This window comes from Aythya marila (genome assembly GCF_965140915.1).
Source record: "Aythya marila genome assembly, chromosome: 9".
NCBI lineage: Eukaryota > Metazoa > Chordata > Aves > Anseriformes > Anatidae > Aythya > Aythya marila.
The window spans coordinates 7,180,921-7,206,755 of record NC_139050.1 but is presented as its reverse complement, the minus strand read 5'-3'; the positions used below and the strand labels follow the sequence as shown (position 1 = coordinate 7,206,755).

At 35.4% G+C, this 25,835-nt stretch overlaps 1 protein-coding gene across 1 annotated transcript in view; it reads left to right on the top strand.

Moving 5' to 3' along the window:
• The window catches only part of CLSTN2 (calsyntenin 2), a 352,105-nt gene that overhangs the window by 291,843 nt on the left and 34,427 nt on the right, over positions 1 to 25,835 (top strand). Inside the window, exons 7-8 of the mRNA XM_082767097.1 lie at positions 444 to 692; positions 970 to 1,091. Of these exons, the coding sequence (XP_082623223.1) occupies positions 444 to 692; positions 970 to 1,091 (371 nt within the window). The remainder of the gene's footprint in view (positions 1 to 443; positions 693 to 969; positions 1,092 to 25,835) is intronic.

Here is a 25,835-nt window from a genome sequence, read left to right as displayed (position 1 = left end):
ATTCTACATTCATCCCCACTCTACTGAATTTGGCAACACATCATCTCCGTATACTATATATCTCCATGCTGTCAGAGAGAGAAGATATGAACTCTCCTTATCCGGATGTAGAGATCTTGGTTTTAGTCTTAGCACTTCTCAGAAGAACTGAAGATATGACATTAATGGATTTTATAAAATAATGAGAAATTTCTAAGGAAGTAACTTTAAAATATTTTTACAGTTTCTGTGCAATACATATAGTCTACCAAGCTCTTATGGAATTGTTTTACTGGCTACTAGATAGCATGTATGTGATTTGAGAGTGAAAGTAGTAGGACTGTTTGGGAAGTGAAAATAATCTAAAGAGGAATGCATGAATCAGGCCCTGTGCCTATACTAAATTCATTTGAACAGCTCTTTTATTAGTTTCACATTGTGTTCTCATTATGTATCATTTGCAGGAGCATCCTCAGGTGCCATTGACCTGTTACCATCTCCCAGTGCAACAACTAATTGGACAGCTGGGCTTCTCATGGATAACAATGACATAATTTTTAAATTTGATGGAAAGCAAGGAGCCAAAATTCCAGATGGAATAGTCCCAAAGAATTTAACTGATCAATTCACCATAACTCTGTGGATGAAACATGGACCTAGCCCAGGATTAAGAGCTGAGAAAGAGACTATTCTCTGCAACTCAGACAAGACAGGTGAGTGTCTATTGACAAAATGTTTGACAAAGGGCATAACAAAGTTGGTAGAATATTACCATTTCTTCTCAGTTAAAGAATGTTTGAAAAACAAATAATGAGCTGGATTTGGTGCCATACTGAGAATTGGTTGGTGATTTGACAGCTTATTGAGAGGACTGTTGATGGGGACTGGTTGTTTTTTTTGTCCTTTGGGTGTATATTGCTTTGAAGCATATTCACCTAAACAAAAGTATTGATGATAGTTCAGAGTGCTGATCTTGTTCCCTCCTTTCAGAGATGAACCGACATCACTATGCCTTGTATGTGCACAACTGCCGATTAGTGTTTCTGTTGCGTAAAGACTTTGATCAGGCTGACACATTTCGCCCTGCGGAGTTCCATTGGAAACTGGATCAGGTAACTGTTCTTATCTATAACACACCCATACCTAATCTTTCCCTTCATCTGCTTTAGAAATCATAGAGATCAACCCAAATACTGGCATAATTATTTTGAGGAATCAGAAGTCTATTTCAGTTAAGTTGCAAATTCTGACTGTTGTGATTCTTTATTGGGATCCACAGAAAGAAATAAATTAGTTAACTTAGTTGAGTTGTTTAATATAGTAGGTTTTTCATCTGAGTCATTTTAACAGTACATAGAGGTTTATATCCATTGGCAATGGAGAACCTAGAATCATGACATTGCATACAGTTCCCTAAAAGCTTTCAATTTATCATTAAAAAAAATGGCTGTATCAGCACAAAGGAAATGATAGGAGCCTTTACAATAAAGAGTATGCTGACATACAGGAAGCCATTTGTAATATATTTTAAGTCTAATCTGTAGATTTTTACTTTCATCTACTGTGCTGTATGTAATTTCTCCTTATTATTAAGAGTATGTTGCAAGGAAATTATTATTAAAGAGATAAGAGTTGTCTTTCAAAGATTTATTAATTTTAAACAGGATAAGGATCATTTGATGAAATATTTCCTCTTGCATCCAAAGTAGTTATTTTCTCAAAGCGAGTTTCTTTGTGTCTTTGGGCCCAAACTGTAATATCAAAGATGTAGATATAGGAATGGTAACTTTCCTAATTTAACTTCAAAATGCATATAAATTACCACCTTTGTCCTGATTATCAGATGAATGCAATGATAAAACCATATAATGATTGTAGTGCTTGCTTTTCATTTCCATTAACTAATTTGGAACCGGTTTCTGCTGTACATGATATGAAATCTTAAAGTGTCTAGAAAGGGTTAAATTTAAATTAGAACATATTTCAGATTACCAGTCTTGAGCGACCAATGTAACCTCAGAAAATACCATTCTAAGTGCTGAAGATAGATTTATATTTCAATTGGCTGTGTACTAAACATCTAAAATATTCAATGGTACTACAAAGTTTATGTAAAGTGTTTTGACTTTGGAAAGCTAAATGCAATCAGCTTCTCTTCTATAGCCTCAGAATGGGCGAGTAACAGTGTCCTCTCAGTAATTGGAATTTGTATATAACACTTGTAACTTAGCCATGACAAAACACTGGAAAATGTACTGTCAAGGGCAATTTTCCATTGACAGGGGATGTATTTGACTGTGTGAAAGAACTTTTTCATCTCTATTACCATCTACAATTACTTTATTCACACTCTACTTTCTCCGTATGATTTCCATACTTTTTTTAAATGGCATAAATCGGAAATTACAGAAATCTTATCTTATATCTTTCCAATTATTATCTTACTTTCCAATTATTAGCTTAATCTTATATCTTTCCAATTATTTTTTTCTTTATCACATAAAGAAAATATATCCTGAACTATTTTTTCATATAGAGATTTTTCTGTGTGCTTGGAATTTGAGTAACATTGATGTTATTGATGAGCAATACATGCTTTTTATATTTATATTTTGACAGCCTTACTTTCTTTCAGACAGTGATGCTTACCAAAAGTATCTCCTTCTTTATGTTTTTTTTTTTTGTTTGTTTGTTTGTTTTTGTTGTTGTTGTTGTTTTTTTTTTGATTTGGGAAATCTGTATGAGTTTGAAGGTACATTGTTTCAAAACAACATGTTAAGTAAGAGTGTGTGTAGTTAAGTAGAAGTGCTATTTTTTCTCCAACAAGGAAAAAAGAATGCCTTGGGCAATTCTACAGATTTTGATTTAAATCAATAAACCTAAGACAGTTTCACTAGAATCTTCTTGGATCTTCAGCTGAAGTTAAGTAGAGTCCCAAATATCTGCTGATAGAACACATTGTTTGTGATATAAATCCTAGAGGAATCTAAAGATTCTAACTAAGGATGACTGAATAACTCCTTGGAGATAGTTTCACAGTCATACTCTTGAGGTACATTTCTGCAGGGAAGTTATTATGCTGAAGATATCTCAGCAAGAGCGTATACTAAAGTAGTCCCAAGTAGCACTTGACACATTACCTTTTTTCATTTCTACTGTGTGATTCCAAACTGTGTATTTCATTGTCTGTCATTTGTGTACACTAAAATAAGCTTTCAAACTGTAGCACTACAGAAAAGTTGAGTTGCAGTTGGGCACTGAAGGGAGAAATCTTCTTATTATTGAAAGCTCCTAGATGACAGAAGCTAGAGATAGATACAAAAGATTTATTAGGTCACGTTATTCATTTCATTTCATCTTATTTCATTCAGATACTGCCAATTGATTTCCACAGTATATTTTCAACTACTCTTTCCAGCTGAGAAAAAAATGTAAGATTAAAGTATGAATAAAGTTTGTTATGGGTTGGGTGACCAGACTTTCATAATGATTAATTTGTATGGTCATGGTGGTACTGCTGTGAATTTTGTCATAATTAATGGACTTGGTAAAGACTGCTCCTTTATCTCCTCTTAGTGCTTCTCTATCTGGCCTTATATGGTAATTTAACAGGAATTGTAAAATATATGAATAACGGGCTATTAAGGAACTTGTATGGTTTTGAAAACAAGCTAGTCTGAACTTCACTTCAGAGTAGTAAAATTATTTATGTCAACTTCTGTCTGTCTAGGTACAGTGGTCTTCCCCTGAAAGCACTGGGTAATTTACAATGTGTATCAAAAAGGAATTAACTTTCCAGTACAAACTTCTTGATCTCAATAAGAAAAGAAGCCAGGGCAAGTAGATGAAGTGCTCTATACACTTCTGAAAATCCTAGCAATTGATTTTTTGCATATTTAGATTCTGCAATACCTCTGGAAATCTCACCTTTAGAAGTGTTTATTCTGTAGTGGCAAATCTTCAGGTTCCTTGTTTTTTGAAGAAAAGTATGGGAATTAAGCTGTATTTAACCATTGCTCAGTTTCTCACCATCTGCAATGCACTGTGATATGCAATGCTATAGACCAAGTTGAATATATAACTGTGATAGTTCAATGGCTGGTACAAAGCATAGCCACAGTACTATGAAATGTGGCAGAGTAACTTATTTCTGAGCTCACTTTATGATTGTGACAACAATCCATAGCTTGCTTATGCTGAGAGGAATCTGGTGACCTTGGATCTGGTGAAGCATAAACTAGTGAAATCATTTATCATTGTTACAGCAGAGTAGTAAAATTTATAATACGAGCTGCATTGGCTCTACCTCGCCCCCAAGACTACTTATTATTTCAAGGCACTGACCAAGAATGTGACTTTATTAGCATTCCAAATTTAATTTAATTCTTTAGATCGCAGTATTGTGGTGCGTAAGCGTAGCACACAGCTTAGTTGCAGACTCAATTCTTAGCCAAACACAAAGTGTCATGTAACATTTTATAGATACACCTGAGCAGTGCCTCATGATACAGCGGTAAGTGTGATGTATACAAGTATCTCAAACCTTCACAAAGTAGTGTCTGCGGAGTTAGCTCTGGAAAAATCATGTATTTAAATCAGTTCATAGATCGAAAGATTTATTTTCAGTATGGCTTTCAGGGTATTTAGCCCTACTTGTTACATTAAACTGAATGGACTTTACTTAACTAGTTCTTTGCTTATTGTGCTAAGCATGCATGACCTGAAAGTGCCATAACCCTGTGCATATGTCCCTTTAGGATTGAACTGCTAAGATATAAGTATACCTGCAAAAATTTCTAATAAGCAGAGTTAACAGACTTTAAACTGAAAGTGTCCTTGTAATTTATAAGAAATGGGAGAGGAGTTGGGGATATCAAAAATAAATTGATTTTTTTCCCACTTTCATCCTTTTGGAAACTAATCATATCTGTCTTTTTAGTTGTGAGAGTGCATTAGTTATAATTTGGAAAGAAAGGTGTGGAAAAAAAAAGCCATGCAAAAACTCAGTGTTAAGTAAAAATGCATGCTGGATGGTAAGAAAAAAAAAACAACTGCATGGTTTTCCCAAGCAACTGCTATAGATGCTCAGTTAGAGGTGGTTCACTTTTACTCACTCCCATGTCCTTGGAAGTGCATGTAATCCTATTTTTCAGTAATCAGAATCATGACCTTTTTTCTAAATTTACCATGCATATGTTTAAATGGAGTATCATGAGGTGTTTGTCAACATTTTTATCATTTCTTTTCTCATGCTTAATTATAATAAGATTGTTCAAACCTGAGTACCTATTACAAAAAGCTGTCAACAAAGTCAGTAAAAGACACCTAAATCATCACCTAATTTTCTCAGATCAGTAGGAATATATGTATATTTTTAAGTGAATTATTTAAGTAGGTGTAAGTTAGGGCCATCTAAGAATAACACATGAAATATAAAAAGTGTCCTTGGTGATATATTTTTTTCTTTGTAGAAAGCTGTGATGAGTGATTTTAGGGATCTCTGCTATTGGGTTTCTTTTTGATAAAATGGACATATTGTACAGCTATCTCTTGCACACAGGAAATAACTGCATATGGTATAGTTCTGGTTAGGGACAGAGGTTTCAGAGTTCTTGACAACACAAAAGTACCCTTGGATACCAGGGAGTTGATCAGCTTCTTAACTCACATCGCTAATCACATTTCCTTTCAGCCACTGGTGCTCTGTCTGGCCTCGGTTAAATTATTTTATGCAAGTATACCAGAACTGCAAAAGAGATCAGTTTATAATGGATTACATATATTAGAAATTGAGTTCTGTTGAAATTAGTGAAGGAATAATTTTAACAATGGCAGAATTTCTCCCTAGAGATGTAAAAAACAAACAAAACAAATGAAGTCTTCTCACTTCTCTTCCTGTCAATGCAAAAATATTTCTGAAAGCACTTCAGGGAACTCTGTTAACAGCTCTATCACGAAAGTTTGAATTAGTGCTCCTTCCCCTCATCGTCATCCTCAGCAAAAACTCTTCTGGTCATCAAACTTCTGCAATAAACGACAGTTTTCATGTGTTCTGTATTTGTGGTCAACAGAGTGAGAACTTTGTCCCTCAATTTCTATCTGTTTAAACAGTTTTCTCTAACCCTCACGGGACTAAAACCAAATAATAGTTTGAATAATGAACCATGGCATTCAAGCCTTTGGTGACAGTGGAAAACATAACATTACATAGGCCAATGTGCAGTGTATTTCACACTCTGTTCGCCTTGGATATTACATTTCTCGTGCTGATACTGAGGACAGTCAAGTCAAGAGATTTTTTTTCCTTTCCTGAAATCAGCAGAATGGGAACATTTCTTTGAGCATGGGAAAGCCTCTTAGCCAGAAATGCATGTTTTTATGCATTTATTCTTATTCACAATGGGGAATTCTGTTTTATACCCATGTTACCACCCTGAAGATAGTCTTCCAGCCCACAGGCAAAATTGGTATCGATCCCCTTAAAAATAGGGACTGAACTTCATGGTCTGGAGTCACTCTAAATCAGCAAAAAGTACAGATACAGAAAGATACTGTTTCTTTTTTAAGATGAGATAAATTGCTTTGAATAATCCAAAATTGCTTGCAGTGGAAAAGCCTCATACAATTGCTTCCATAATAGAACTAGAGAAAGCAAGTTATTTAGGTAAATCTGAATATGATGCATTCTATCTCTGTATGCACATAGATGCTGAAGGAGCAAGGCAAGGTTCCTTTTGCATTTAACCAGTTGACTGACTACACATAATGGGGTCTTCTACCTGTAGAAAGCACTGTTGTGCAGTCAAGCACTTCATTTCCATTTACTTTTTAAAATAAGCTACAGTACGATAGAGCAGTAGCTGATTTTTGAGGAAATGTAAATTCTATGTTTAGAGGGCAAAATGAAAAGAATTTGGTACCTGTAGCTTGTCTTAGTAAAATTAGCTGTTCCCATTAAATTACAGCAGTTATGAGTGAAAGCTGTTCTTAAGTGTTGGATTTTTCAAAATTGGTTAGCTGCATGCATCTAGTTCTGCGATGATCATTCACATTATGAGAGCCCTAAGTGTACTCTTTACTGATGGGCTCAGAGAGAAAGAAAATAAGTGAATATTTATGGAAAGTACATAGTCTTCTCAAGCCCAGAGGGTTAAGGGTACACTGCGGAGATAGGAAGACACAAACATTTCCATCACTATGCACTGTTCTTCACCTATATGTAAAGGACCTCAGGCTTGTCAGTCTGATACTTTTCAACATGGTGCCCCATTGAAAATTAACTTTTTTTATTGCAGAGTTTAGTTGTCCATTTTTATTTGGTGTTCAGAAGAATTCCACATGCTTTTAACCACTTCTTTACAAATTGATATGCAGAGCTGCACTAATCTATGCATACATCCTTGATAAGACTACAGAAGGAAAATTACAAAACACCAAACTTACATCCTACAAAGCCAGTAAGAGATAAATGATACATGAATCATGCTAATCCTGTAACTGTGATGAAATCGTTCCGGGACTCAAAATGCTGCTGCAGCATTCAGAGCACCCCACGTGTTTTACATTTTAGCCCTGTCTTATCTGATACAGCTTATTTACCATTTTCCATCTTTAAATGCTACTTTGTTATTTTTTTAATTCAGCATCTTATTTGAAAACAGCCTTTACTAGCACAAGGATGAGTCAGCAGTACTGATAAATGCTGAAATATTCTTTGAGATTCCAATTTAAAGAAGCTTTTTTAAGATATATTTTAATGCAACTGAAATATCATTTCTAACAACAAAATCTTGAAAAACAAAACACGGTGACTGGCAAGAACTTGCTTTATGATGCACAAATATTCCTTTGACCAAGCTTTGAAATATTCCCTGTAAATTGACCTAGTTTAGTGAACTTCTGATTTCTATAGTTCAGCCTAATGTGAAATGCAGTGTGCCTCTGCAAATCTTCTATGACCGTTAAGAAGAAACTGAACTGCTTGCAGAAAATACTCTATAATCTAACTATTTGCATTTACTTTAGATTATTGGGATGTGTTTCTACATATTTGTATTCTACGTTTTGTGATTTTTCTAATTTTTATGTACCATAATAGTTTTATTACCATGGAATATGATTTTCAAGCGTATTCATACTGGACTACTCTTTCCAGAGACTTAAGATGAGATAGGCCAGCTCTTCTGAAAGAGATACCTATTATGCGTTGCCTTTCAGCCCTTATTACATGAGAAACTACATATTCACATACATAGTTATGCTTATTTCCTAGGGAAGGCAGAAGAACTGTTGCAAACAGCAAGCTGTTTGCAACAGCAAACTGTGAAACACACATTTTTTGATCAAATAAAAAAGAGGGAAAAAAAAAGGAAGAAATTTGGTATGGAATTAAAAAGAATTTAAAATTGTCTGTAGCACCATGAAATAATGCAAAATATTAGTCTCTTAAAGCTCACCATGGCAAGGCCCCCAAATAAACTTAATTTCTTGTGTAACAAAAATATCAATACAGACTTTTTAATACACCTAAACAAGATGGATTAAAGACTCAGTTAAATTGCCTGGTATTCTACAGTTGTCCAGTAACTCCTGAAAAGGAAATCTAGAACAAAAATTCCTAAGTTACATATTGAATGGCATGTGAAGGTGAATTGTCACATTTGTTTTCTTATTTCAGGGTTATTTTTAATATTTGTATTTCACTCTGTCTGAGATTTATCAGTTATACCAACAGAGTTTGTAGAAAACATGCACAACTTTTTTGAAAAAATTGCTTATGAGCAAGATTTGTTACATGGGTAATTTGCTAGGACTGCTGAGTGGTTTATCTTTCAAGTAAAGCAGGTGGACTTTTGATCACTCAGGGGAAGCTGAAGCATTTCACAAAGCTGGGACCAAAATCTTTATCCTTAGAAATGCAGCTTAGGAGATAAATAGTGTGTGTTATCAATGAAGTCGTTTATCTATGTGCATGAGCTGTTCATTCAAACCTTGGTGACGTGGTTTCTGGATGTCCCCAGTTCAGCAAGAATAGTATTGATTTTCCATTGATTTACTTTCCACATCTGGATAGACTTTTGGTAATATCAAAGCCTAGAAATGCATATTATTAATCACTTGATGAGCAACTGCATTAAAAAAAAAAAAAAAAGGTAACTGAGCAGCTTTCTAGTTGCACAGTTAAGAAAATAAACACAGCATGCTAACTAGTCATCAAGTGTTACCGAACTGACGTGCTTGCTTGATGCAATTTAGCAACAAGATACATTATAATAGAATTATTTCATTGGGAACAAACTATGGATCTGACTTACTAAGACACGTTGAAGTTGCAACATGACAACAAAAAGACATGCTGCAGTTAGAGGAATAAACAGGATTTTTAGGTGCTTTTATTGTCAATATGATAAAGCAATTTCATTATTCAAAGCTGTAATTAAGCCATCCATATTTTTGAACCTATTGTAAATGTAAGTACTACACATTACATGTTTTAAGGCTAGAAAAGTGGCTCACAGCTTGCATGATTATTATGTTTGCAAACTCATACTTCACTGCAGTGTTGTCACAATGTAACAGTGAATGTATATTATATAGCAGTGTTCTTATTTGGAAATGAAATACCTTATTTTTTAATACAGTTATTTTCTTGCACCCAATGAGGAAAAAAAAAAAAAATCTAATTCTAGGAATATTTCGTTGTGCTATGAGAATGCTAGATGTAGCACATGAGTATCAGGAAATTCATTACTGATCTTTGAAATACATTAGACCTTGGAACATGCAGCTATTTACTCTGGCAGGTTGGTGACTATGTTCAAGAGAGACCCCAGGATGTGTTTCTGTGAGGTTAATGGAGTCTCTTCGGAGCAGAGGTTGGTAGACAGTAAGAAATAGCATAGTCTTACAGTGAAACCTTTTCTGGCCAATATCCAAAACAGTGCTAATGACAAGGGGGAATCTTTTGCAGAGTCCAAGAACAAGTGCTAGTTTTGAGAAGAGGATGTTAATAATGTGACATTTTGGCAAATGAAATCTAATGGATCACATTATGGTCAGACACAAATGCCAGTGAACTTAGTCTATCATGCCTAACAAACTGAATGGAAATCTTCCCACTGTATTGTTTTCCGTAAATCAAACTTTTTATTCAACTAGGAAACCAAAAGCAATTAAAGTATTTGCTTTAAAAACATTAAAAGGGAAGTAGAACTTGATCTAATAATCTCCCCTTTTTATGCTTCACCCATTCAATTTTATTTTCTTCTCATATTTATTATTCACATTATTAGATGTACTTGGTGCAACATTGACATAGAGATATGAACTTTAAACATGTTCCTTCCAGCTTTGTCATGTCTGACTCTCCAGTTAATAACTAATGTTTAAAAAATACTACTACTATGGTTGCTAATGGTTTAATGAAACTTAAATTGGTCATTTTTTATGGAGAGTGACCATAATAATAACTCCACAGCTAAAACGGTAGGAGACATTTTGCTTTACTATGGATTTGTCAGTTCTCACTATACTACCTCCCTATATCATCAAAAACAATTTTCTTATATACAGAACTCTTGGGATGTATTAGGAATGACTGAGGTAGGTAAAGCAAATGCTTACAATTTACAAGATTTTGAAAAAAAGATTAACATCACTTTTCACAAGGAGCTCTACTTTTTTAAGATACGGACTGTCTTAAGGCATAGATGAAAACAAACAAACAAAAAACTTCCTGTATTCACCAGGCTTTCAGGAGATACTGATCTATTTCCATATTAAACCATTACGATAATAGTGGGCTTATGTGCAGCAGAAAAGTAAACAAAAAACAAACAAACAAAAAACTCCTGAGAGCTACATGAAACATTTTTAAGGTTTATAATCCAGTACCTCTGCTCAAGTAAACCTGCCATGTGCTTCTCAGTGTGACTACTGCTGAGAATCTATACCTCGGCTTTCCTGCAGAACCATGTGCTCTGTAAGGGTAAACGGGATGCCAGCAGCTTTTAAATAAGATCAGAATAACTGTGCAGTTTGTCAGTTCAATGCCACCGATTAGAAATGAAGTCTTCAAAATGTGCTTGGATCTGTGAGCATTGCCAGAGCATGACAGAGCCAGGATTACTGCAAAAGTTAACATTAAACAGAATCTCAGCTCTAATTATGTTACACATAATTGTGAATCCATTTATATTTTAGTAGTAGTAGAAAATGGAAACCTTTCTCATGAATAATTTCATTTCTTAAAAACATTTTTTACTTTAGATACGCATATTCATTATAAGCAGGAAATGAAGCCTACAGAAGCTTTTTAGGCATTCAAAAGCAATAGCCTCACTTGGATTTTGGAATCATAAAATCATTGAATGGCTTTGGTTGGAAGTGGCCTCAAAGACCCCCTGGCTTCAGCCCCCTGCCCTGGCCAGGGCCCCCTCCCACCAGCCCCATCCAGCCTGGCCTTGGGCACTGCCAGGGATGGGGCAGCCACAGCTGCTCTGGGCAGCCTGGGCCAGGCCTCACCACCCACATAGTAAAGAATTTCTTCCTAATATCTAATCTAAATCTGTCCTTTTTCAGTTCAACACCATTCCCCCTTGCCTCACTCCCTGACAGGAGTCCCTCCCCAGCCTTTCTGTAGTCACCCTTTAGCCTCCCTGGAGCCTTCTCTTCTCCAGGCTGAAGCCTGTCTCCATGGGAGAGGTGCCCCAGCCCTCTGATCATCCTCGTGGCCTCCTCTGGACCCGCTCCAACAGGTCCATGTCCTCCTTATGCTGGGGGCCCCAGAGCTGAGCGTAGCCCTGCAGCTGGGGTCTCAAGAGAGCAGAGAGAAGTTCCATTATCAGAAGTTGTTTTCCAATTAAACTGAAAGTTTCTAGGGCAACTTTAAAATAGAAAATTGCAACTTTTTTGAATTATAATTGCAGGGAAATTACAGGCATGGTTTAGTATTACTATTATTGGTAGCTTTAATATTTTTTTGTGTCTTTACATATTAGCCATAAAAATCCTACATTAGCAAGGACCAAAAATGCCATCACTATGACATATCTGTTGCACAAAGATTCATTATCATATTATTGCATACTGTATGGTTTTTAAAGTATCCTCACAGCAGCCAGTTAAGATCTTATCAACCCCAATTTATTCACTCATTATTAAAAATACACAAAAAGCTGGAGGCTGATAGTGCACAGTTCTTTCCAGCCCTAAGCTAATATCCTTCCCAATGGACAATTAATGGTATGCAAGACACTGAAAAATTTTACTGCATATTTTCAAGCATTTCGACATCATCCTGGATCTTGCTTACTTATTTTCCAATCTTACGACAATTGTTTTATTGCAAATACAGCCTTTTCCCTTTCATTTTCTTTACACCAATTAACCTGTGGACTCAGATTTGTTCCAGAGCAATTTATTGTTGTTGTTATAATTGGATTTATATCCTGCATGACATTTTTTTTTATTCTTTGAGTAAGTGGCCTCACACTCTCACTGCAATATCTCTGTTTAGATATTGGATTTGGATGCACTCATGAGTGAGGGCACGCTGTAATGCTTCATGGCTGTCACAGAGACCCAAATTTCAATTTCACTCTTCTGAGCATGCTGAATATTTAACTGAACACAGCTGATTTAATGCATATTCTTGCAGTAACTTAGCTCCCAGTGCTCAGCTAAAGTAAATAGAAGAGTTGGGATCACAGTTAAAAGTGTATTGCAATTGAAACAAAATGATTTCATTAATCTAACTCCAGTGTGTATGCAATAGAAGACCATACAACTTGGTATGTAGAGATAACAGAAAATGTCCAGTTTCCCTCAGATAACTGCTGTTAGAGATCTTTCTGAATTTCATGCTTGGATTCTTTACGTTAGTGTTCTTCCTTGACTGTCACCTTCTAGCTCAAGAGGACCAATCATTTTAATTTCAGAAATACTTGGCCCTAAGCTGACATACCATTTACCTATAGATATTTAAGCGGTTACAGTGCTTTTCATTGTCAACGCACTTATGTATTACAACCATTCTAATTTGAAGTTTTAGGTGTTGTTTCCATCCATGTAATGCAGTTTGTTTTGTTTAGGAATTTAGGCATCCAGGGTCAGCCCAGAAAATAAATCTGCACATACATTAATCACTGGCTAATTAAACTATAACCATGCCTTTCTCACATATCTTTCAGTTGTGTGTCACACATAACAGTTGTTTAGTTTTATGGAAACATGCTTAGGTAGAGTTTTACTGTAGAGTAAAAAAAGCCAATGTTTCTTTTCTGTATTTTTTTTTATTATGCTTTACTCTAATTAAAATTACATTATTAATTTGTACTGCCAGTGATGCTGTCCTCTTAACCTAACCAGTAGTTGCAATGCTACCTAAAAAAGAGCAACCCCTGTGCTCCAAAAGATGGGTATATGCATGTTGTACACTTGAGGGGAGCACACAGTCCCACCCTGTTGACCTCTCATAGGTTCATTTTGATAGTTGTCTGCCCCAGATATATTGCTTTTTCTATGATAATAAATTAGCTATACATAGCTATGATTTTGTCATGACAGTTACAGAGTAAAATGATTTATTGCACTAAGTGCATCCTGTCTTCACACCATTCAGAAACATATAGCCATCACTGGGAAACACTGGATATACAAACTTTACAAGGGCTTCATAATCTTTTCCTGTAGAGCTAAAATGTGAGAGGATAAAAAGTGTTAAATAAAAAAAAAAAATAGTACTTAAAGGTTATGATTCAGGAGAGGTTTTGTCATTCTTAAAAAGTAAGATTAAATACAGGAGAAATATCAGTAGGAGATACATATCTTCTATATAGATCTCCAGGTACAGATAAAGAAGAGATGCATAGTTACATATCAAAATATGTATTTGGAATATATTCTTGCAATTTTTCAATATATATATATTTTTTTATAAAAGACATGTGAAAATATTCCCCCTCAAAACAACTTTTATAGCAATGTTTTATCTTATCTCCCATTAATATCCATAAATCTATTCTATTATCAAAGTTAGAGGGAAAGGGAGGCATTTTGACATGAATTTCATTTACATGAAGTTTTCTGTGCAGAGTAAAAACAACAACTAATCTATCTTACATTATTTTTGATCACAGCATAAAAGCTAGAGTTGAGCAAAGAACACAAGCCCATTTTTTTTCCCTTTACAATGGTGTAAAGTATCTCAGTGGTGTAAGGTTCTACAGTGGACATCAATAACAAACCAAACAAAACAATCACTTATTTGGGGAAATAAAGCAAATCCTGAGATACTGCTATGATAACACACAGGTATCATTAATTAATATTTCAAATATTCTTCATTTGTTGAGTGTAGTCTACCTATATGTCATGCTATATATACATAAACACACTTCTTATCTCATTGTTCAGAAGGAGAAGGTCATACAACTGAAAATGTATGTGTCATGTGCACAGTTCATGGAGTATATAGGGTATGCATAAAAATTCTGTATCTGTGTCAGCCTATGTATGTTAGCACTTATCTTTTAAAGTTATCCACGTTTATAACGTTACATTGGACTTACAGCCTTGATAGTAATTGATACAATCAGAATATATGTTCACTTTATGGTACACAGAAAAAAATACTGGCCAGAGTTAATTTTACTATTTATTTGATTTAACTATGTTTGGTCATAATTACTTTTTAATATCTAATCTGAAAAATGCTTTCTGGTGCATGATCGCTTCATAGCCTCTTTTTTTTTTTTTTCCTTATCCCTGTGCATGCTTAATCTGTTTTATAAATTAATTTTTATTTAGCACACTGTATTTGAATAGGTCACAAGTGATTTCCAGTCCCTGAATGGAATGTAGCAGCAAACACTAAAATGGTGTTGTTGATCCTGAATTGATGAGTACTTCACAAAAGAACCCACTACAAATTCAATCTAATCCCCTCCTGGAGGAGCAGTATCTTTCAAAAAGCCTGAAGCTGACTCCTGGGTCTAACTGAGACTGTTGGAAGGGAGTAAAGTAGCAGAGCAACAACAGATATGTTAAATATGAGGATCTTGTGTAAGAGATAAAACTCATACAAGAGATAAATATAGAGAGCTTTAGTTCTTGCTGTGAAAACTTGAAAATAATGAAAGAACTAATGGAAGGTAACAGGGGGATGATGGTGAAGAGATGAGAGGAAAAAGGAGAAAAAGTGCAGAAAGCAGAGAAGAGAGAGGCAGTAGCTGCCATACAAAGTCTGTGTTTTGTTTCGAGAACACATTTTTGCAGAAGAATCACATGATATCATTTAGGGAAGGCAAACTGTACTGCTGAGACACCTAAGGAAAACTGAATCACTTAGTATCCACCATTGCTTCTCTTAATTGCCATCAGCAGAATCACAGCAAAGTGTGAAACAACAAAACTGCAGATAAATAAACCCAGGTTTCTTACTGGTGTTGAAGAAATTAAAAAAGAAATTCTGGGTGGGTAGTTTTAAACTAAAAGACAGTAGATTTAGATTTCACATTGGGAACAGATTCTTCACTCCGAGAGTGGTGAGGCCCTGGCCCAGGCTGCCCCATCCCTGGTAGTGCCCAAGGACAGGCTGGATGGGGCTGGTGGCAGCCTGGGCTGGTGGGAGAGATCCCTGCCCATGGCACAGGGCTAGATCCTGGGGGTCTTTGAGGTCCCATCCAACCCAAGTCATTCAATTATTTTATGAAAAGTAAAAAGGAACACTTCTCACTGTTCTACTGATTTTGTTTGTTTGTCTGTTTTTGTTTGTTTGTATTTTATTTATTTATTTATTTTCATGAAGAACCAATTCTCCCATTTCCTGCAAGAGTAACTTTATTTCAGGAATATGTCTTTAATCCAACAGCCATCTTTCCATCAGTAAAACAGTGTTTCAAAGGGAAAACTTCAGCCAGCTCAACTGTGAATAAATGTTCAAACTTTTGGATAATTACTTTAATGATATCCATAAAATTTTTAGGGCTTGTGCAACACTGATATTGAAAATTCATTCTCACAGTATATTTGTTTCATGTCCCTAATGTCAACCCAGAAGTATTCTGGAATGCCGACCCTCAGTGCTAACTTGCTTCCTCCCATAAAAGCACTACGACCATGATTGTTATTAGTACTAAACGAAAACTGTCTACTGACTAAATAATATTCCCTGGCAAAGCCACAAATTTAGCTGATACCTAATTACCTCTTTATGGTATATACCATATAATCAGTCTTGCTACAAAATGTCAGCTATGTAATTAAAGGCCCAGTGGTTACCATTTAAGTAAAGATACTATACATAATATTTTGGTTGTATAATTTCCTCACTCAGCTTTGAGTATAAATAGAGAAACAACCATTCTTCACTTTATAGAAATTATGAAGGTAGCAAAGTACATCTCATTGCCACCGTTCATCTGCAATAAAAACAGAATAGCATCTGCTTTTCTTTGCATTATGTCCTAATTATCTGCTGGAACTGAAGAAAATACAACACTAATCTGTATGGGGAAGGACTGTGTATTTCTTACATGTCTTTCTGCAGTTATAGCTGCCTCCATCTCAGACTGCATCAATATTCAAAATTATAGCAGTGGGCTCCCATATGAATACCCCTAAGTGATTCTCTGAAGATTTCCTATCAGTGTAATGTAAGAGTTGTGTTAGAGCAGGAATTCCTTTATCTCTGAATCACACTGCGCACCTTCAATAGAGTAACTATCTTTCAAGTAAATCACCTTTCCCAAAACTTGGAAACTGTAAAAGAGTGTTCAGTACCTGTGTCAGCTCTATCTTCCTTTGGTGAGCACCTTTAAAGCAACCCTTGCAAGATTGCAAGTAGTGTCAATACTTCCTTCAGAGATAGCAAGCCTTTGAAGAGGGATTTGCCAGATGATGGAAAATCTTCAGAGAGCCAGCAACACCATTTCCAGCAAAAGAGAGGTCAGTAGCCTGGGGGAGTATTCTGGTGGGCCTTCTTTCGTGAGCAGACAACCCAACCTGTGAGTCCTAGTATTTTACACTTGGTGGCTGAGAACTGAGATATCAAGGCATTCATTACGTAAATTAAAAATAACACGTAGTACTTCGTGTTGGGTCTGAATAGATATGGGCAGTCAGTGCGTTGGTCTTACAAGAGTGAGTGATGCATGTACATGGGAATGTGTGATAGGGAGGAGGGGGGAGAGAAAAGAGGTCTCTTCAGAACAGTTTTTGGAGCTGAACCCTGGTGTTTCCCCTCAAAAGAAAACAAGCCATGACTCGCCTGTTTGCTTTGTCTCTAGAGTGCAGTTTGCATTAATCACACTCTGCACCTTCAAAATGTCTCTGCATAACTGACTGAAACAAGCATTGTATTTGTTCACATACCAACAGCAAGGGAAGAATATATCATCCTATTCTGAAACGTGACAGCCTAACTCCTTTTACTCAGTGCAGCCTCCTCCTGCTCAGTGAGAAAGAAATACTAAGTTATTGAATACCCTTCAGGAGTAAGGCCAGAATTCTCAGCTGCCTGAAATCTCAGGCCTTGGAGCAGCAGGCCGTCAAGATGCCTGACTTAACCTTTAGCATTTGAGTATCAGTATTTCAGTCAGGTTTTTAGAAAACAAACAGTGTTTAAAAAAAAAAAAAAAAAGCAAAAGCCAGTATATTAATATCTGAATGGTAATTGCAAAGAGTAGGGGGACTTGTTTTATGTATCTTTAAAGATGTATTATTATATTTATTATCTTTTTTTTTTTAATTACTTTAGTATTTAATTATTATTAACAAATAGAGAAGTATTTCCTTGGTTCTGCAATGCACCTTTTAGGAGTAAATTATGTATTTAATTTAGATTATGAGCAAAATCCCTTTTGTGGACCATACATATTACTGAACCCCCAAAAAAGATTAAAAAAATAAAAAAAAAGTTCACTATAAATCTATTAATAGAAATATCTAGCAGGCAGAATCCCTGCATGTATCAGCTGAGAGGAAGGCAGATCCCAGGGATCATGGAAGGTTTACATTCCAGGCAGATTCGAAGATAGGGCCTCACAAGTGAAACAGCAGAATTGACATGTGCTGCCTTCAGGTTGGAATAAACTCAAAGAGCAAAGGCTTGTTTCAACTATCTTGAAAGACAGTTTGCTCAAAAGTCCCAAGCTTGTGTTTGATTTTGCTTATACATCAGGTTTTAAAAGAACACATTAATAATGCAAGAATGCAAGTCTAGCACATTTTGGGCCTCCATGTACACAAATAAGTTATCCCAAATCTATTTGGTCACTTCTCATTGATGTATTCATGATCACAATGTGTGCCTTTTGGAAACAAAACAGCTTCATGCTTTGTAAAGGAATTAGAATTAAAAAAATAATTTGAAAGCTTCAATCAAATAACTTCAGTCAGAGTCCAGATTTCAGACTAGGAAACAAATGAGAGATTTGGGCTTTTTCAGTTAAGTAGGAGGTCAAAGGATCTGCTGGTTTTCATTTTTTTTCCTTAACATTACTCTTATGTGTTAAGTTGTAACATGTGAAATTTGTGAATAATTCTCAAATACATTATTTCCCTAAATCTTTGCATTTCTTCTATCTCTGATCATATATATAGACACACATAAATGTATGTAGAATGTGTAACATTTATAGTATTTTCTATAATTTGAATTTAAGAGATGTTTAACAGAAAATTCATTCCGACAAATCATAATGTTATATCTGGGATATAAATAAATTAAAATACTATAAAAGCCCTTAAAAGTTAGAGAAAGAAAATTAAGCTTGCAATATTTATTCTGGATAGGCTCTTCTTTTTTTTTTTTTTTTTTTTTTTTTTTTTTTTTTTTTTGTTCTGTTTGCTTGCTTTTTTGTTATTGTTGTGTTTGTTTTGTCAGGGTGGTGATGGTGATTGTTATTATCATTCTTCATATTCAGTTAAATAAGGTTTTGATTCAACTTGATCTTTAAAAAACAAAATGTTGCCATGTTTCATTATTAGGTAGGAAGTGCATTCATCTCAGAATATTGATTGCTCTTTCCATTTGGAAAGAAACAGTTTCCAACCGTGATAGGACCAAAGAAGTATTTAATTGAGCCCGACAATCTGCAGCATTTCATGGTGGGGGTATAATGCCTCTTTCTTCCCATTCTTTTCCTGCTCTCTGCAGCAGTAGATTTCAAAGGACAAATCCATGCTGATGGTGACCATGTTGCATTTCAGAAGCAAAGTTCTTTGCATCATACCTGAAAGTTTTATTTATTGTTTTATATGTGAAAGTATCTTGTGTAGAATGTTGGTATGGTCTGGAAGTAAATATCAGTAAACATCTTATTCACTGCTATATCTCGGAGCACCTTAAAAAGTTTGTCAGTGTAACTGTCTCCCTTTAAATTAGAAAATGTTTTGGAAGCAGATAGCTGTTTTATGAAGTGAAGACAGTTAAAATTCACACCCAAATTTAACACCTAGATTAGGTAAATTAAATCATTGTCATTTCCTCTAGCCCCAAGTAGCTTGTAGCTTGTGTACTTATTTTTATGATCCATAAAAACTGGAGAGAACGAATTATAAAGTATCTAGGTCAAAAATACCATCCTGATAAAAAAAATAAAAACATAACTGGTCATAATCAGTCATGGCATCGTTTAGCATATAAAGCTCAACTATAGTTGAGTATGTAAAGAAATTATCTACTTTAGGTGTGGACAACAGTTTATCTACTTCCAGTATACACCAGTAGACATACAGTGTACTCACCTTTTAGTTTCCCGCTTTGTTGATGAATGAATATACAATTCAAAAATATTCACGAGTATTCCTAAAAAAAAAATGAAAAAAAAATGGTTTATTAAGGACACGGGATTGTAAGAGGTACGGAATCATTCAGCTAGTGATTTATTGACAAATTTTGAGTAGTTCTTTTGAGATTTACAGTTTTGTGATAATAGGAGCATCAGACATAAAACCTCAACTATATTCTAAATCTCAAATATTTGCTGTATAATATTTGGAAAACTATTTTGAAGGAAAAGCCAGCATGCATAAATCAGCTACAAAGTTGACTTTGAACTCAGAGCTTGTTGTGATACTGATGTGCAGAGTGAATTTGGGGTATTTACCGTAGATTCTTTTGTTTTAATTTCCTACCATTTTATGTTTTATTTTGATGTGGAAACTTTTTCCATGTAGAATGAACACAGAAATGCACAAATGTCTGGCAGAGACAAACAGCTGGACTGCTGAGTGCTGTTTGACCTCACAGCCCACTTACATTCAGGTACTCTTCTGCCTTTTGTTCATTGATTATTAAAAAATTAGATTATTAGAAAAAATGGAAATAAAATAAAAAGGAAAGAAGGAAAATAACTCTACCAGTCTGAGTTAGTATTCAGTGAAGCTATCAAAAGTAATGGGTATTAGAAGAACAAAGACCAACCAACATGAAATCCTTTTTAAAATTTATTTAAACACCAGAGAAGTTGCTAAATGCTTATTTAATTGATCTACTCACATTGTGGCTTAATAACTTCTGTTGAAATCAGTCTTGCCTCCTTCACCGGGAAATGATTTCTGACAGCCCAACAAGTAGGGAGTATCGCTTCTGAAACAGGGTGCCACTTCAGCTGCACTCACTACGTCCTCTCATTCAAAGACCCCACCAGCCTAGACTGACCGGAACGAGGGGTGGCCTGATTCAAAACACTAGGTTTCAATACAATTCCCAATGTTTACTTTCTTGAGGGCAGGGGGCTTAGAGAGACGATGTTTAATGACCAGGAAAAGTTAGTTATCAGTGAGAAATAGTAAGTTATTTCATAATCCTGTGATTATTTCTTATGGGATCTACTTACACAAATTACTTCACTTTATGTTAACTACCAAGACTTTGTTATTATGTAACTGAAAAAATATCAATAATAATTATATTTAATATTATAGTTGACAATTGAGAGTTCTGTTAGTTATGTTTCACTGCAATAATTTTCAATTTCAGTGTAACTCAGTTGTTAATAATATTATTTTGAGAAAGCTTTTTGTGTATCTTCAGATGCACAGTGGATCACTTCTTTTTTTGTATATCCTTGGATTATTTTTATTTTTTTATTTATTTATTATTTTTTAAATTATTTTAACAGTTTTGAAATTGATCTGTTCTGATACATGCTGTGAAAGTACCCTGAAGTCTTTATAACTAGAATGATACTGATTACTGGTAGGATGCTGCAAAGGGGTCTAAGGAAATATTCTCATTGATTTTATGAGCTGTTCAGGGTTTATTCATCTCAGTGATTATACCATGTTGACATTACAGCAATAATATTATCTTCTTATTTGAAAATACTGGAAATCCATAACTGTTCTGCAAGCTTGTTTTTAAATTTATTTGACTCTTGGTTGTAATAATAGTAATAATAAAAAGTCTGTGTGTATGTATACCTTAGCATATTTATATATATATTACACATACATACGTATTTATAATTTTCCTATATTATTATTGGAAGTATGGAACTACTGAACAGTTTTTAACTTATCCTTTCCAACCATTCACCTCTCAGCTTACATTAATGTAGAAGTCTTTAGGTATGGTACAGAGTACTCTAGTCTCTTGAGAGTAAGACAGGAGAAGGACCTATCCAAGTAAATAATCAGATCTATTTCAAAATGGAATGCTTTCTCATGGGAAAGGGCCAGCAATGATATCATATGAGATTCTATCAGCAGACTGTAAAATGAGAAGCTGTGAGATGCCTTTTATTTTCTTATTCTTCAGTAAATTAAGTCTTACCATTCAATCTTTTAATTCCATTTTAATTCCTCAGTTTTTATACCCTGAAGGTTTGTTTCCAGATGACTCAAGTGTCATATATAGTTGGAATAAGTTGGCTTCATTAAACAGTGCAGTAACAGTGGATATTTTGATTACTGAAGAGGGCACAGAATACAGTGATGAAAGACAGTGATCTACTTAGCCTGGCAGAACACCAGCAGCACAATAGAGACTCCGAGAATCTATCTAGCAAAGAGGTCAATGTTACAATTAACATCCCCTCTTTAGCACACAGGGCAGGTAGTTTAGACAAGACCAAATAATAAATGTTGGGAAACTCGGAGTCAGATCTACATGCTTGGCTCTTTTAAATTGAGGATGATACACAATTCAGATTAAAACTTAATCACAGTAATAAAACACTTGCCTCAGTTGCCACAGAGTGTCTGCAGTGTTTTTATTCATCCCCTTCTTTGAGATGAAAGATATTTGCTGTTTCAGTCAACCTCAAAATAAACTACACTTCGAAGTTCTGGTAGATTCAGCTTTTTATCTCAGGAAAATCAAAGATCAAAACACGTCTTACAGCTGTAAGTCTGGTACTAAATACAGACTCACCTTTTAAGTGCATGCTCTTCCTTCTCCATTCATTCGAACGTACATGGAGGGAAAAGAGCCAAGAAAAAGGTCTTACTTTTATTTGTCACTACAGGCATTTCAGATAATATGCAACAAGGCATTTCCGATGTGAACAACAGTAACTATAAAGAGGAATACTTGACAAGCATGTTACATAACTGTATTTTTGAGAATTGGCTTTCACACAATCACAGAATGTTAGGGATTGGAAGGGACCTTGAAAGATCATCTAGTCCAATCCCTCTGCCAGAGCAGGAACACCTAGATCAGGTCACACAGGAATGTGTCCAGGTGGGTTTTGAGTGTCTCCAGAGAAGGAAACTCTACAACCCCCCTGGGCAGCCTGTTCCAGTGCTCTGTCACCCTCACCATGAAAAAGTTTCATCTCAAATTGCTTTGGAATTTAGTTTTGAGTTAGCAATTCCTAAGGTAGTTCTCAAGAAGAAAAAAATGTTAAAAGATGGTACCATATTTTCTAAATGATATAATGGGCATCCAGACTTTACTGTTTGGCATGTCAAATCACACTGCATAATAAATACCAGAACTCAAGGTATTCTAATAACATGATCTACTAATATTTTCTTAAGGATAGCAGACAAAACTTAGGGTTGTTTCCTACACCATCTGTGAAAACTTGTTTTAAGAGAAAGTAAATGTCTACATTTTATAAACATTAAGCAGAAGAAAAAGCATGTGCCAGACAGTGAGTAAACAGTTTAAAATACCAGTCTGGAAAGTGAGTGATTAGATAGGTACTTATGTGCATATAGCATTTACTTGAACTAGGTACATCAGAAAGTCCATTAGTTTTATACTCAGTACTTTGCACTGAATAGTTTATATTGAAATAATTGTTTCATAAGCTATGCAAAATTTCATTTTTTACAATCAACATTAAACCACATTATCTTTCCAATTAGTGAGATGATAAGGGCAAAGTGCTTCCCCTTCACCTTTAGTTCCTCTTTTTTCAAAATATGCGATCATGGAAGATGTTTTCTGCTTTGCTTAGCTTCCTAAATAAGATGTCAATTAGTAGTGACATATGAGAAAATTTTAGGGCCATTGTGGTTAGGTTTTCAGATTGTCTCTCTATGGGCATGTGGCTTTGGTGACATGTAGGAGCTCAGACTTGCTCTGCTGTCAACAGAGCCTTTAGAATTCCTGTGGCTCATGCTCACCTTAATATAACTTCAGGAGGTTTCTCTTCCTTTTACACATGCAACCAAGGTAGGGAATACAAGCTGAATTCCCATTTCCTCACTGAAAGTCCTGTGATGAAGCAATAACTTGCTTAAGAGTTATTAGGAGCAGAGTAGTCTCTCTTTGGCTGCTTTCTGTCACTAGTATTCCTCTTACACTTAGTTGAGGTTCCAGAAAGAAGGGATTAAATTGTACAATGTTCAGTCCTTATTCTAGGACTGGTTGTATGTATTACTTTACAATTTCAGAATTACATGGCACTAAAATACAAATATCAGGAGATATGTTGTATTAAGGTCTCTGAAAGCTAGTTTTAAGCCATACATTTAAAACACATATAGAAGAAAGTTTATTTCATTTTCCATGTTCGCTCATATTTGAAGCTTACATAAGATCAGTTTATGTATTAGAGAAATCCAACTTCCAATACAGATAATAGCTATAGAAAAGCTTCCTCACAGAGTACAAATTACTCCATGTACCAACCAGCACTGCTAACAACTGGTAGAGATGCTCTAGTCTCATAGGCATAAAAGCACTGGTCCAGAGCAAAGCAACCTGTTTTGTTGTTGTTGTTGTTGATTTTCCTTCACTGCCTGCCACCAGCTGTCAGAGTCTCGCAACTTACTCAGTGATACTGTGATCAAAGTGGAGCAGTGCTATACAAGCCAGGATTCAAACTGCAAGTTTTATGTGGAGGATAAGTCTACAACAGTATTCTTATGGAAAATAATAATAATTATTATTATTGTTTATTAAAAAAAAAACACACACACACAAAAAAAAAAAAAAAAAAAAAACAAACACTGACTTCGTCAATTGGGATGCTGCTTTGCAATCTATCACCCGTTAATTTAACTCATGGGAGTATATTGATTCCTTCTTTTCCCACATACAGTGTACTTTACTTCTATTGTGCCTTAACTACTGTAGCTATTGCCAGCTCAGAGGCAGGGCATATTGATTTGGCAGACTGAAAGAAGTGTAATGTGAAAGACCTGCTAAAAAATTAATGGAGAATGGGAAACCCAAAGAGATGATCAAAATAAATAAGTAAAATAATAATAATAATAAAAAAATCCAGCCCATAATAATATTGTAGAGTTTTATTTAAAAATTCCTGAAGAAGTTGTGGATTTATTAGGGACAGATTTGCAATCTGAACAGCTCCACTTAGTGGTCAAGAATATGCTGACCCATTTCCTCAAATGCATAAATCCTTTTCAGTTCAGCAGTTCTTAGATTAAATAAAGCCAACACGTGGCAAATATCTGGATATTAAAATGTAAAGGCAGAGGGAGAACAGGCAGATAAGTGCTAATGCAAAGAGCCTATTACTGGGATAGAATAAATAATACTACAAGACATAACAATTTATATTACTGGATGAATTTGATTAATCTGTGTTTGCACTTAGCTTTTGTTCATTTTCAATAGCTCTTCCCCAAAATGAATAAACTGGCAGATTATACTGTAGGACAAAGCCAACTTGAAGTGCGTATCTGTTGATTCTCACAAAAGTAAATTTTGACTATAAAGCCTGCATATTCACAGCAGAAATATATTTTGCTCATGTCCTGGTTTCAGTTAGAACAGAATTAATTTTCTTCCTAGTAGCTGGTGGAATGCTGTGTTTTGGCTTAGGATGAGAAGAGTGTTGATAACACCCCGATGTTTTAATTGTTGCAGAGCAGTGCTTACACCAGGCCAAGGACGTCTCAGCTTCTTGCTCTGTCCTGCCAACAGGCAGGCTGGGGGTGCAGTAAGAGCTGGGAGGGGACAGACCCAGGACAGGTGACCCAAACTAGCCAAAGGGGTATTCCATACCATCTGAAGTCATGCTAAACAATATATAGGGGTGGCTAGCCGGGGGGAGGGGGCCGGACTGCTCGGGGTTAAGCTGGGCATCGGTCAGCGGGTGGTGAGCAATTGCATTGTGCATCACTTGTTTGTACATATTATTATTACTTTCCTATTATCACCATTGTAACATTATTGTTATTATTGTTATTATTATTTTGTTATTATTATTTTCCTGTCCTGTCTTATTAAACTGTCTTTATCTCAACTCACGAGCTTCACTTTCCATTTCTCTCCCCCGTCCCAGAGAGGGAGGGGGGAGGGTGAGCGAACGGCTGCGTGGTGTTTAGCTGCCAGCCGGGTTAAACCACGACAGCTCATTATATTACAAAGCAAAAATGCACTGTGTAACCCAGGTATTCAGTGAAGTAAGCACATCCTGAATACT